The sequence below is a fragment of the Pecten maximus genome, chromosome 11 (assembly GCF_902652985.1).
Source record: "Pecten maximus chromosome 11, xPecMax1.1, whole genome shotgun sequence".
Classification (NCBI taxonomy): domain Eukaryota; kingdom Metazoa; phylum Mollusca; class Bivalvia; order Pectinida; family Pectinidae; genus Pecten; species Pecten maximus.
This window is the reverse complement of record NC_047025.1, coordinates 6,328,502-6,342,882: the sequence shown is the minus strand read 5'-3', so window position 1 is coordinate 6,342,882 and position 14,381 is coordinate 6,328,502. Positions and strand designations below refer to the sequence as shown.

General features: G+C 35.3%; 1 protein-coding gene across 2 annotated transcripts; it reads right to left on the bottom strand.

The window, feature by feature from the left end:
* Positions 1-1,356: 1,356 nt before the first annotated feature.
* Positions 1,357-11,530, bottom strand: LOC117337961 (coiled-coil domain-containing protein 102A-like). Of its 2 annotated transcripts, XM_033899119.1 has the most exons (8): positions 10,616-11,530; positions 9,913-10,021; positions 8,464-8,580; positions 6,549-6,758; positions 5,882-6,052; positions 4,953-5,056; positions 4,480-4,527; positions 1,357-2,947 (listed from the first exon to the last, which is right to left on the bottom strand). In XM_033899119.1, the coding sequence occupies exons 1-8, from the start codon at positions 11,347-11,349 to the stop codon at positions 2,818-2,820; spliced, it is 1,623 nt and encodes a 540-aa protein (XP_033755010.1). In that variant the 5' UTR covers positions 11,350-11,530; the 3' UTR covers positions 1,357-2,817. The 2 variants fall into 2 exon arrangements, with proteins under 2 accessions (XP_033755010.1, XP_033755011.1); XM_033899120.1 differs by lacking the exon at positions 4,480-4,527 and having other exon boundaries at positions 10,616-11,528.
* Positions 11,531-14,381: the final 2,851 nt, after the last annotated feature.

Sequence of the window (14,381 nt, the reverse complement as noted above, 5' to 3'; positions counted from 1 at the left end):
TTCAAGATCCTGCACTAAAAATGCTGAAATAAAATTAGCATGTACATTTCATGTATATACTGATGATTTTTTTTTTCTATATATCTCTGATTGGAATTCTCCTTTGTTTATGATAATATTGTCTAACTAGTATGTGTTACCATTACCCTTTAAGTAAGAAAATAAATATTGTAAATATGATAAATAATTTGATTATTTGAATATACAAATACATATACATTGTTTCTTGTATTTTATGACATAATTATATAGTTCATAACATACTAAATCTTCAATGTGTTACTATTTTATACAGATTTTCAAAACAAGTATCAATCTAGAGTTTTCATCTAAGCCTGGGTCTACAGCTGTCAAGTAAATTTTGAAATGGGACTTCCTTGAAGTTTGTAAATCCAAGCCAATGTATAGGCATATCATATCAACATGACATACAAAAATGTATTTAACTAACATACATGTATTCTATAAAATATATTCAGCAATATACTCTATCTGATTTAGATTTAAGAGAACTATGATCTAAGAATGAGGCAAGAATGTATTGGTTAATTTGAATTATCAAAAACGTGAAAAAATTCTCTTCCAATATTATTGAAATAAACCACATGCATGTACTTACTCTAATATAATAAAAGATGTATATTTGTGAGAAGAGTTTGATACAACTCTGCATACAGTCAACCTCGTTAACTGGAACTCAATTAGATCACGAAAACACTTCAAGATATTCTGATTATTCGAGTAAACCGAGTACAATTTATAGAATTTTAACTGTCGGGACTGAATTTTGTGCTCGAGTTAAGCTGAATCAGAGCTATAAGAGTTTGAGATAATAAAGTTGAGCCTTTTGTAAATATGTTAAGTGTACGGCGGTTACATATGTACATTGTATATCAATTCAGATGACATGAATGATTGTCAAAAATGAGTATTGACAAAATGATATCACTTGTGTAATGAAAACAGTGTGTGACAACATGAGTTTTGTATTCTAAAAGGATGCAGATGAATTCTACACTTCTGAACACGGAATGTGTGTATTTGATGATACATTAATTCTAAATTTGATTGATACTAATGAGGTTATGCAACACTACGTGTACATGTATGTGTAGAAGGGATTCCACAGAACTATGAGTGCATGATGTCATCAATTCATGTGGTTTTGTATCTGTTACACATAGCAACAACTTGTACCGCAGGTTCCAGTATGCATGTACAGCAGTTTATCATATTATTGTTGCTACAGTTTAATTTTCCTGAGTGAAATATTTTCAACTATTGCACAGATTTTATTCTCAGCTCTCATGATCAGAGTTAATATGAATACCATTATTTATTGACAGCAAAGTTGCATTTGATTTACACGATTGTAGTTTTCTGCCATGTGCTATAAGCTCCAGTATACTGTCAACATCATCATATCATATCTTACATGTTTTCTGCCTCAAATCTTCCCAAGCAATGAATATTGTAGTGAAAATCAGGGAGTTATCTCCCTTGGTTGGAACTCATTTCGCACGTGAGTTAGTATATAATCCTGCGGGTGTCAGAGAGCGGTCTCTTTGATCCTGAACCCTGCAATGTGTACGTGCAGCCACTTAACGTGAGTACTTGTCACCAATTTCCAAATTCCTTTTGGAATTTAAAACCTTTTTAACACATGGTTATTATATGATGTAATGTACAATGTTCATCTTTAATTAAAATCATTTTGAATACATTTTATGTTTGAATTTGTTTCAACAAACCTAAATATTAAAGTAAATGATTATAAATCTAATGCTGTAACATTTATAAACTAATCAAAACATAGAATAAAATTAAACTAAACCAGATTAAAATCTTTGTCTTAATTCATATTATATAACTTTGAGAAATGCTATTTCTGACTTCTCTGAAATAATCTTCCAGAAAATAGACCTATATATAACAATATTATTATAGTTAAAACGTTACCATATCATTATTAACTGTCAGATCCAGAGAAAACTATCTTATCTGTAACCTGGTTATTCCATCGTTGGTAACCAAGTGATCTGTCTTTCACATAACTTCGATTGATTCCATGGGGGCACTGGCACAAAAGTTTGGTATGCATGAATTATTCATGAACCAAATCCAGTAATTTGATTGGTTCTGTAGGAAATGGCTCAGAAAATCTGACCAATCAGAAATGTCGTTTTATATGATCTTTGGTTTGTTTGGGAAGATATTAGTTTCATTAATAAGAAGCATTTTGATCATTGATAATAATATGAATATTCATGCAACCCTGAAGGTTTTCAAACCAGTGCTACCACAGGTCAAACAAGTAAGGGTAACACGTCATGTACTTCAATTAAAGTATGATTACGTAAATCAGAAATATTCATGAAATATCCAAAAAGCAAATTTAGCCACAGCCAGTCCTGCTTTGCTTACCTGATATTTCAGCACAAAATGTAAAAAAAAAAAAATTGCAATAACATGCAACACAACATACGGAAAATATCTGTACACAATACAAATAATTAAAATTTGGCAAAGGAGTGGTATTGCAAGAAATAAAGTTGATATGAATGAGCCATATCACAGGGGAAAAATTCCCAACCCCACAGTCCATACACATACAATGTACAGTGTGTGGTATAGAATTTTGCCAAGTCCCTGTGAACCAAATATGGCTTAATTCAGCCTGTAGATATGCAACTGTCATTTTGAGGAAGTACATAGCTAGTGACAATTTTTAAAGTGATTTAAATCACATTTGAAAACTTTTGATAAATATTGCAGGTACATTCAATGAGGATCATCCAGGTGTGTTTGCTGACACTGCTAAGGCTCATCACCAAGGTCATCATCGGGGTCAAGGTCACTGTCATAAGGGTCGTCCTGATCATTGGGGTCAAATGAGCGTAGGCTGGCTGCCCGCTGTGACAACGCCGACTGACTGGACCGTTTAAGTCTATAATAGATACCAACATAATTACAACATACAAGAATCTATATTTTATGTCGAATATATGTCGGAGTTAACATAAGCTATAAGAGGCTTGTATTTCAACAAAACATTACAACAGGATCACACAGTGTTGGATGGCCATACATAAAATGTCAGACTTATGATTGTAAAATTGATTATATTTAAATATGATTATTTTATCTAATTAGTTAGAGGTTAATAACTTACTCAAATGCTAAAACACAAAGTTTCACAACATGTACTGTAGCACTTCAACAGGTTATTTTGGAAAGTAAAATGCCTTCAAAAACTTCATTACGACACACTTTCAATGCAAGACTTCAATCACTAAACACCTAAATCATACAAAAAGAAGCTTTTTTTTTAATGGCAAAATGGCAGCATAATTTTTTTTAGTGAATGCTCTCCTCAACTTTTGAAGGACTATAAAACTACACAAAAACAAACACATCCAGGTTGTGTTATATGTACGTCCATCTAGACCTTTTATAGGCCCATTTCATTTTGGTTAGTCCCAGGCATGCTAATGGGGGAAAATTGGGAAAATGTTTGGACTGATTTCATCAATCTTCAACTGTAGGACATCAGAATGTCAACTATTCAATGTCACAACATGATAATACGATAAATGTTGATATTATCATGTTAAAATCCCAATTTCATGCCTGATGGATGGATGGACAACACCATACCATAACACTCCTGACAAATTCTGACTGGTGTATAAAAAGGATAAAAGAAGAGGCCCAGAGGGCCTGCATTGCTCACCTGGACAATGCAAAACACTGTCATATAATTATAGGTTACATAACAATTTTTTTTGTGCTGCCTCTCCCAACAATGGTCGAACCAAACATGGGCCATCTCCTGTCATTTTCAAAGAAGAACTTTATCAATACGGTTTTTTGCTACTTCCCCTATTGGGCCCTCCACCTCCAGCCCCAGGGAAGCCATACACTCTGTTTATACAACATTGGATACATTTTGCCCAATATTATGCTCCAGACCAAATTTCATCAAAATCCATTAAGTTGTTAAGGATAAGTAGCGATTCAAAGAATTTACCTCAATTAAGATTATTAAGCTCTGCCCCTCTGGCCCAAGGACAACCACACCTATTGTTTATACAACATTGAATCTCCCTTGTCCAATCATGCTCCGGACCAAATTTAATCAAAATAAATTGAGTCATTCAGGACTAGTAGCGATGATGGACAACGGATATTTGATGACGAACAATGGACAAAGGACGCTGCGCCACAACATGGAACCAGGTGAGCTAGAAATGACTGTCGTTAGGAAGAACAAGAAGGTTATCCATTGAAATCCATGCCTGTGTATTAGAGAGACGTCAGTAATACCAACATGTTGAGTTAGTGTTATTAATATTGTCTTCCAAAGTCTAGCAACAAAATTAACAACATCAAACTTCTATAATAGAAGTGAAAAGGTTAATACACCTTGTACCAAAACACACAAACATGTCATCCAGAGAGTTCTGCTACTGATATTACCTGAGCACTGACTGATCTATACTCATATTTTGTGTTGTATGTTTCAACCTGCAGAATCCCACAGAAACAAATTCTCGATAACTTGCCTTTTATATTGAATTTTTTTAAAATTTATATTGAACAAAAACCAAGACTTGATGATATACATAACTCAATGTTAATCTTCTGAACTTAAAACTATGAAGTTTTAATACTCCAAAATAACATAAACACTATGTCAATAGAATAAATCTAGGAGGCTACTTTGATTTTTGGAAACTGTTTATCTGAGCACATCAACTTTGAAAGATCAAAATCGGCAAAAGATTTCTTAAGCTAAACAGATTGAAGCAAATATCTGATTTTCACATTTACCAAACTTCAATTGTTTTAAATGCCAATGAATTCTGCAAATACATTAATTTCAATAAAGTTGAAAACATTTTGTATCGCACTATTTTGTGTCACTGACAGTGTAGGATATCTGGACTAACCTGCTCTGTGTGTGATCCAATTGGACCTGTAGATTCTCCATTTCCTCCTGAAGTTCATCGTTAGTCCTCTGTAGTTTGCGGACCATGTTTGCCTGGGTGTCAACCTATACAAATACATGTATTACCCTTATAAAAACTACCTAAATATACTGTTAGGACATTGTATATCAGTGAGTGATCTCATACAAATTTAGGTAGGAAAAGCACTACTTATAATAAGTAGTAACTGTTGTTGTCAAATTTTAATATCATAATGTACTTAGGGCTGTTCCAGGAAAATATCTATGGGACGGGGGAAGGCACGTTAATGAATTATTATTATGATTATTTTGTTGGGTGTATTAGATGTGTTTGTACCATTTTTTACATTAAAATTGCTTCTATATACCAGGGTACCGTTCACAGAAAAGTGGATATGTGGGAGGGTCATCAAAATTTTTAATTGCATCTACCTGGGTCCCCTAATTTCAAAGTGTCTTCCCCAATCCCATATATGATTTCCTGGAATAGCACTAATTTATAATCTGAGGTAATTTACAACTATATCGGTTTCCTTACAACATCCCCTACATGAGACAAAAAGTGTCGGGAATTTTTTTTCACACATTTTCCCCCTCACATTGGATGTAGAATAAGGGAGATCTCACTCATAGGGAGTTTCATAGGCTGATATGTATGCTACTAGGACCGTCAACAATTGTCTCTACAAAAATACTAATAAGCCTAATATAGGACAAACAGTTCAAAACAGAGGGCTACTTCCTCATTCCAACAAAGCTGGTTATAGTCATAGCAGAAGTTTGAATAATTGAAAATCCTATTTCTAGTCTGACCGATATGGGGGTATCATTGTTTGAAATGAATTTTCTTTTTCAATATACATATAAACCTCTACATAAGAATTAGAAAGACCTGAATTTGTCAGATACCTCATCTTCTGCATTAGCAAGATCCTTCTTCAGTTCTTCAATCCTGCCTCGAAGTTTCTTGACTTCAATCTCGTACTGCTCCCCACGTCTCTTTGTGTGGTCTAATTCTGTAAGTTTCTCCTGCAGTGTTTTCTTCAACTTACCGTGGATGTGACGAAGATCATTCAACTCCTGAGGTGAAATTATCACACCATTCATATATACAGTCACATACAGGTAAAAGCATGACACAGTTAGAATAAGTTTATAAAGGAAGGAAAGTATAAGGAAAGCATAGGAGATTTAAGAAAAATTTTCTTATCTTTTTGTATGGAAAAAGTTAAGTTGAGAAATTTTCTTGAATTGAAAAATTATCTTAAACTTAGAAATGTTTGCAATTCGGGGCCATGTATTTCAGGGCATCTACCAGACCCTTCAGAATACAGTTTTGACTCCCAAAATGAGAACTGACTCTTTGTTAGAAGTGACATGTCTACTTGATAATGTTTAATTTTGACCCTTCAGATTTCTGAAAAAATAATGATTTGACTTCTAAAATTGCTGAAAATCAAGAATTTATTGGATGCCCTGCATGAATCTTCCATGTTCTATATCACTAGAGGAATTGAGTAAGGCTCAGAAGACCTTGTGATGTTGTAAAATGTAAATATAGCACTGTATGCCTAACCTTATTTTTCTCTGACAGATCATTCTGAAGTGTCCTCATGTCCGAGTCAACAACAACCGACGTCTGCTGAGTCTTTCTCTGTAACTGCTCCTCCAGGTCTTCAATCTGGATCCGAATCTTTTTGTTTTCTCGTTCTAGACCATATTTTTCTGTCTCCAATCTCTCTCGCTTACCCCACTCATCAGCATTTTCTCTTTGAAGTCTTTCCAACTAGAAAATAAGTTTCCACATGGTTTTAGATTTCAAGAATTATTTTCAACTTGTATTAAAGTTGAATTTCGGCATTACCAGTAAAAAGTTTTGTTAGTTACGTATATCAGTTTACAGCAGAGATTTAGAATATAAATAGTATTGGTGTCACTATTACATTATATAGGTACAACAAACATTGTGAGAGTTTATTTCAATACATTCAAATTTGTTTACCCATTGGCAATTACTTATGACCAATAATTGAGGTTGATTCATTTGCAAGGCAAAACATTTCCCCCAATTTTCATCAGGTACAATCGCCCATAGTCCGAGTTTCCTCTGGCCAGAGGAAACACAGGCAACAGTAACAAATGTTTATACAAAATTGATTCCCTTTCACCCAAGGATGCTTCAGACCAAATTTGGACAAACACCTTGGGTGATATATGCTTCAGACCAAATTCGGACCAAAACCTTTCATTCCTAAAGAAGAAGGATTTCAAAGATTTGCCAGATTTCCCCAAGATTTCCTCAGATCCCTGGGGGCCGAGATGCACTGTTCATACAAAAATAAGTTCCCCTTCATCTAAAGATGCTCCAGACCAAATATGGATCAAATCTTTTCACTCCTTTGGAAGAAGGATTTCAACCAAACAATTTGGTGCACATTTCCCCACTCTTCAGGCCCTTGGGAGCCACTACAGCCAGGCCCACAGTTTATACAAAATTAGTTCCTCTCCACCCAAGGATGCTTAATTCAGACCAAATATTGACCAAATTCTTTCATTCCTTCAGAAGAAGAAGATTTTTAAAGAATGTGCCAGAGTCACCTTTTATGCAAATTTTTTCCGCTTTTATGCTTCTAACCAAAATTGGTTGAAATCCATCTACTTGTTCATAACTACAGCTATTTCCACTTACAAAGGGATGGGGGTGGGGGTACATAGGGTGGAGGGAGAAAGTCATCATTTTTGCAAAATTAGGTCCCCTTCTCCCAAGGATGCTTTAGGCTTCTAACCAAATTTTATCAAAATCCATTCACTCGTTCATGGCTAGTAGCAGTTTAAATGACTTGCCGCTATTTCCCCTATTGGATCTGTTCCTCCGGCCTCAGGGGTGCCAGAGTCACCGCTTATGTAAAATCTGTTCGCCTTCCTCCAAAGATGATTCTGACCAAATTTGGTGATCCATTCACTCATAATAACTATCTAAAGGGCTAATTAAGTCTTCTAATTTCCCTATTGGGCTCTGCCCTTCCTGACAAACAAGGGCCCTATTGAAGAGGTCAGACTCCAGAGTCACCCTTTATGCAAATTTTTCCCCTTTTGGTTTCCCCAGATAAAAGTTGATAGACGGATGTTGTGCTATCGCATAAGCTCAATATATATAGTCCTTTTGGAACAGGTGAGCAAAAAATGACCATGTTTTACAATTTAACATCTACGTTCCTAATAACACATTTAGTACATTTGCCCCTGTGTTAGTTTACCAGGTATAAGCCCAGGAATAGGCAAAATTCGGGGGTGGGCGTATCCCCGGATAAAACACTATGCAAGAAGGGGAAAAAATCAGCCGCCATCTTGGATTATAATACGAAAGAGAATAGCCCGATCTACATCAATGATCTATGACTGAGATATTATATGATCAATGATTTTTGTTGTGTTTGACAGATCAATCACACCTCAGCTTGAAATCATTAAGATCATGGCTAAGTACATACCTCTCTTCTTAACTCTCCGAGACGTTTGTCCATGGCCGACCTGTTACTTGACTCCTCGTCCATCTCCATGGTAATTCTACTAATCTCTTCCTTATGGTCATCTTTGATTTTATTCAGCTGTTAATAGAATTAAAATAAATAAAGTAAATATTTGCTGAAATTACATGCCTCAGAGTTCTAGCAACAAAATTTCGAATTCCTGAACTAAGGAACCTGCTACGTATACATGTATATCATTATTGTAGGAGATAAAGTCCTATAAGATCATTCTAAAAAATATTAAAGATATATAAACAAAATGTCAACTCAAACTGGATACTTTTGAAGGGGTTCTGGCTAATTATCTAGCTCCACAAATTTTTTTTAGTTTTCAATCAAAAATTATTGTTGGACGACAGAAGCTACTCCATGGCATAATTATGTAAGCTCATCGGCCCTTTGGACGAGGTGAGCTATTAATGGATTACAGGACTCAAAATCTCTTTTTTGCACACCCTATGGTCTACAATGTACCTATTTTAAATTTGGTTCATGTGCAGGTACTTATGCATTCCGATAAACAGAAGAAAACACAACTGTGCATTGTTTGTCTGGTTTAATTTATCGCCCTGTGAACAGCCAGGATCATTTTGAGGCGAGGTCCCTTTGCAGTAGTTGCTGACTACCCCATCCCCACTGAACAACATACAGGAAGTTGGTCGCATGTCATCCAGAGCAATAAGGGTAAAGTGTCTTGCCCAAGGACACAAGGACACAACTACGACAGCACAGACTGGCAAGTCTCTCAGCCTTCAAAGACACAAACCGACACCAGTCAACCACATACCTCAGACCTTCACCTGAGGTTGTGTTGCCAGCCCTCTAACCTAATGAACTATGGCGGCCCCCTGTACATCGATGTTGATGCTAACAGAGATCCTGATGTTGACAGAAAAGGTATACCATAGTTTCCCTTCTACTTCAAGATAATAACACATATACACAAGATTACAGGACAGTGTAGAAATATAGTATGTAAGCTGTTAGGGCAGAAATGTTCCCGCTGTATGCTCCAGGAAGTTGAGAAAGACATCGACTGGTTGCTAATTAATATAAAGGCCCAACGGATAATAATTTGTAAACCGCTTTGAGATGGCTATATGTTGTTGCGATATAGCAGAAGAAAAAACTCCAAATTATCACTATTACCTGTATGTAATTAAACAATATTTAATATCCTGACTAGAAAAACATGTAAAGAAATGCACGTCCATTCCTAAGTCTTAGTACAGGACCAACAGTAAACATAGTGACTTTTCATGCTTTAGACAACAATTTGGCAAGGCATTAACAATTATTTCCTTTAAAAAGCAGATTTCATCCAAAAGACAAAACCTGGACACACAATGCCATGATTTTAATTATGACCTAATTTAAATATTTGAATTTCAGTAGATGACCACAACAAACCTGTACTAATAAGTCCTGTTTGGAATGCTTCAGATCTTCATACTTTGATTTCATCGAGTTCAGATCTAATTGAAGTTTTTCAATGGATTTCATCAACATTGTTTTTTCACTGGAAAGAAAATAAGAAAATATATTAAATATATGTTTATTGCAATTGGGGCAAAGTAAATTCATAACAAAAGTGCAGGCTGTCCTAGAACCAAAGTGTCATATATATACCAAACATCATTCTGACTGACAGGCTGATAGCTATCTATCAAACATAGGGAGTATCATATAGTCTTAAAAAAAATCAACAATTTTATTTAATCAAGGGGCCATAACTCGATTAAATCAAGTCACACAAAAATGGCAATCAAAATTGGCTGGGCCTTAAGGCATTTAACCTTGTAACCAATTGCAAGTTCGAAGAAAATCTGTTAATATTTATTGCAGTTATTGCACAGAAACGAAGTATGACAGACAGACGGACAAACCAATATTAATATCCTCCGTTTTCATACTTTAGCTTCAAAGGCTTGCAGAAAAAAGGGAAGAATAATTTCTTGAATCTTGAGAATCACCGTATATTTTCATTTATCAAACTCAAAAGACAACAGTTTAATTTTGACTTTGAAATGTAGATTTCAAACGTTATCTAGAAAGTTCTATATAATACCTCAATACAAGTATGGATGACTTTTATGTTCGATATGATACTCACTCTCTTTCACCAAGCAACGTCTTTTGTGCTTCATCCAGCTTCAGTTCATATAGGGCCTTTTTCTCTTCAGCTAGACTTCCGTCTGACTCATTTGAAAGTTCGTCAAACATTTTTGGTCTTGATTGTGACTTTTGTTGTTCAACATTGATATTCAAATTGTTCACTTCAGTTTTTGTTTTAGTTCTGGTCGGAGATAAAGCTTGTAAATCTTTAGCTTCCTCGCTGGAATTGTCTGCTAGCTGTGCAGATCTATCACTAACAGGAGATAACTCTGGCCTGGGATTCTCTAAAACAGTAGAATCAACATCCATTCCAAGTTGTTTTTTCAGTTTGATAGTTTCTGCACAAAATTCTTGTCTTTCTCGTTTTAACTGTGTACATTCTTTAACTAATGCTTCTAATTTTGCACGTAATTGTCTGTTTTCTTCACGAGCCTTATTTCTTTCATTACGAACTTTGCTCCATTTTTCCCTCCAATTGGCAGTACAATCTGACCACCAACGCATTGTCTTTTCCATCTGTGTTGCTCGAGCTCTAGCTTCTTCAAGTTCCCTCATACGGAATTCATCCCGGTCGTCCCATTCATCCATGCTAGACATTTGAGATACAGGAGTTATGTTGCCCTCTCTCATCGGTGGTGGTGATATGGGAAGTGGTGGCCCCGCAGGTGGTGCTGTGGCGCGGAGATAAGAAACATCTCCTTTCGTGCTCCCTGGTTTCACCTTTTGGCTCATGGTGACTCAAATGGCCGACAAAACTGTTATTATACTTTTTATTTCTATAATATTGCTTACAATGGAATGTACTTTTTACATCAATGTTCTGCAATATTTAACCATAACAATTGAAAATTAATTTGGAGTACAGTATTTGCAACAGAAACATGATGATTTTTTGAATTTTTTTTCTACACTAAAACCTTCACTTCAAAACATATTTATGTCTCATTGTTTCAATTCCACATTCACAGAATATTTCACATCTGAAAAAAAAAATCAAAGCATTAGAATATTTCACATCTGAAAAAAAAATCAAAGCATTATAAGTCATGCAGTTATATAAATTATTCCTCAACTATAAATTAGTGATACAACTGAAGTAAATAGCAGTATATTGTATAGGCTTTAAATTTTTCAGATTTCCAGGTCTCATTTTGTTAAGTTTCATAAAAATTAAATGAGTAAATAATACATAAAGAACAATTCATGATCACATACTAACTTTGTTAACCAACCTCTGCCTAATTCTGCTGTGCAATGAAAGAATGTAATCAAAGGCTAATAAAAGAAGATGTGATTTGTTAAGCATGATATATACATGTATATATGATGTCCAATATGCTAGTAATTACATCTACCAATACTTGACACTTCCCAGTCCAATATACATGCAGTTATTTTTTAGGAAAGCTGCCATTTAATTCTTGCAGAGAGCAATTTTGGTTTGTTTTTGTTTAACGTCCTATTAACAGTTAGGGTCATTTAAGGACATGCCAGGTTTTGGAGGTAGAGGAAAGCCGGAGTACCAGGAGAAAAAACACCGGCCTACAGTCAGTACCTGGCAACTGCCCCATGTAGGTTTCGAACTCTCAACCCAGAGGTGGAGGGCTAGTGATAAAGTGTCGGGATACCTTAACCACTCTGCCACCACGGCCCCCAGAGAGCAAAGTTACACACCTTTAGGTATTTATATTTTATCATTTTTAAATTCAGAAATTAGATGAAAAAGGAGTTTTCCATCTTTCATCTTCAGCTAGCTATGCTACAGTGGTTGGTGGTAACCTGCTTTTTTATAATTAGCCACCCATGCAGGTTTTCTCCTTCTCCTGTTATATGTACTGTTTCATAATTGTGGGCAAATCTTATTTTAATACTATTTGAATAGTTGGTTTGGTTTGTTTTTGTTTAACGTCCTATCAACAGCCAGGGTCATTTAAGGACGTGCCAGATTTTGGAGGTGGAGGAAAGCCGGAGTACCCGGAGAAAAACCACCGGCCTATGGTCAGTACCTGGCAACTGCCCCACGTAGGTTTCGAACTCGCAACCCAGTGGTGGAGGGCTAGTGTTAAAGTGTCGGTACACCTTAACCACTCGGCCACCGCGGCCCCTATTTGAATAGTGTTTATATATATAACCTGAGGAAAATGCAATGACCAGACCAGGACTCGAACCCAAGACCTCCAACCTCTTGATGGATGTTCTAACCATTTGAACTACGTATATACCTGGCAACTGGCATGCGGCCCAGTCCATATTCTGAAAATTTCTGATGTTTTATATTATCAGCCTTTTAAAAATCTAATAATGGCCATCTAACATCAGAAATCCTGCCTTAGTGAAAAGAGGGTAAAGCACACGTACACCTGCGTATGTTTTCAACTATTCAATACCATTGTACATGTGTGGATAGAAATTCAATGACACATATATGGAAACATTGATAATTTTTTAAACATACCTGGCATACATGTTAAGATACACTGACAGGTCAAAAGTCTTTCTGTACATTCTAGTTCTGCTATATAACTTACCATTTAAACATTTTTTAAAAGAATTTTCTTGGATTTGTTAATGTGCTAAGCATGCATGATTTTAGCAAAAATTTGTATGCTAAAAAAGTTTTTATTCAAATTTCATTTGAAAATATATTATTATTTTCCAACGTCATTTATTTGAGAAATTCAAATTTATTTATAATTATATCATCAATAAGAACTTTTGTAACGTAATTTGGTAAGTTAATGAATGATGACATTGCCACTGGAAATTTGGTTTTTAATTTAATTTCAAGTGTACCTACATATGAGGTATCATGCATGATACATGGTAGTTATAAATAATGGCTGTGAAATAATTACTTGAAAAACTCGGGAGTTAAATCATAAAATGAGTTTATTGACCTGTTCATGTATGTTGACATGTATGCTTTTTTCTGTCCGACAGGTATGTCAAAAAATTATTGATGTTTCAATTTATATATATTCAATACGTGTTTCTATACACATGACCTTATTGAATATAGTTGAAAACATTTACGAAATGCTGCACTGAGGGTGGGTCGGCTTCCTCCCCTTCCCCTCTTCTCACCATGGCAGGAGTTCCGATGGTAGTCGACCCATATCAGATTTTTTCCAAAGGACGATAAAACATCAGAAATGTTCGGATTATCCAGTCCATTTCCGTTACATTTACTGGTACAGAGATTTGAATATCGAATTATTTAGCAAGGCTATGGCATCGTAACAATGTGATATTTATAACAGCCATGTGTGTAGGGCCTACATAATTACTATATAGAGTATATAAGCTTTGGGATGATAATGAACCGCGATGCAACTTGATACGATATATTCAGTGCTTGTTTTCATCTATTCAATGCTTATTTTAAGATTTTCCCGAAAGAGAATCAGCTGAATGGATTCATTTTGAAATAAGTTCTAGATTTATTCTTTGGGTCAGTAAATTGAAACTATATAATTGTAGTCAAGTCGCATGTATTATAAAAACGAACAGAACAGTGACAATGAAAGCTTACCATTTTTTCGAGTAGGGTCTGTCAGCCTACATCCCCGCCTGTACAGGTCTCTGTCTGTACCGGAAGGACCCAACTGTACCGGGGTGCATTCGATACAACATGTACTGTGACGTCTATACAGGCTTTTGTTACACATTAAGTGTTATTTAAAGACGAATGGCAATATCACAACTGTTCCTCTCAACATTACATCATTATTATTATTATCATAAATACAGGTACTGATCTTGAC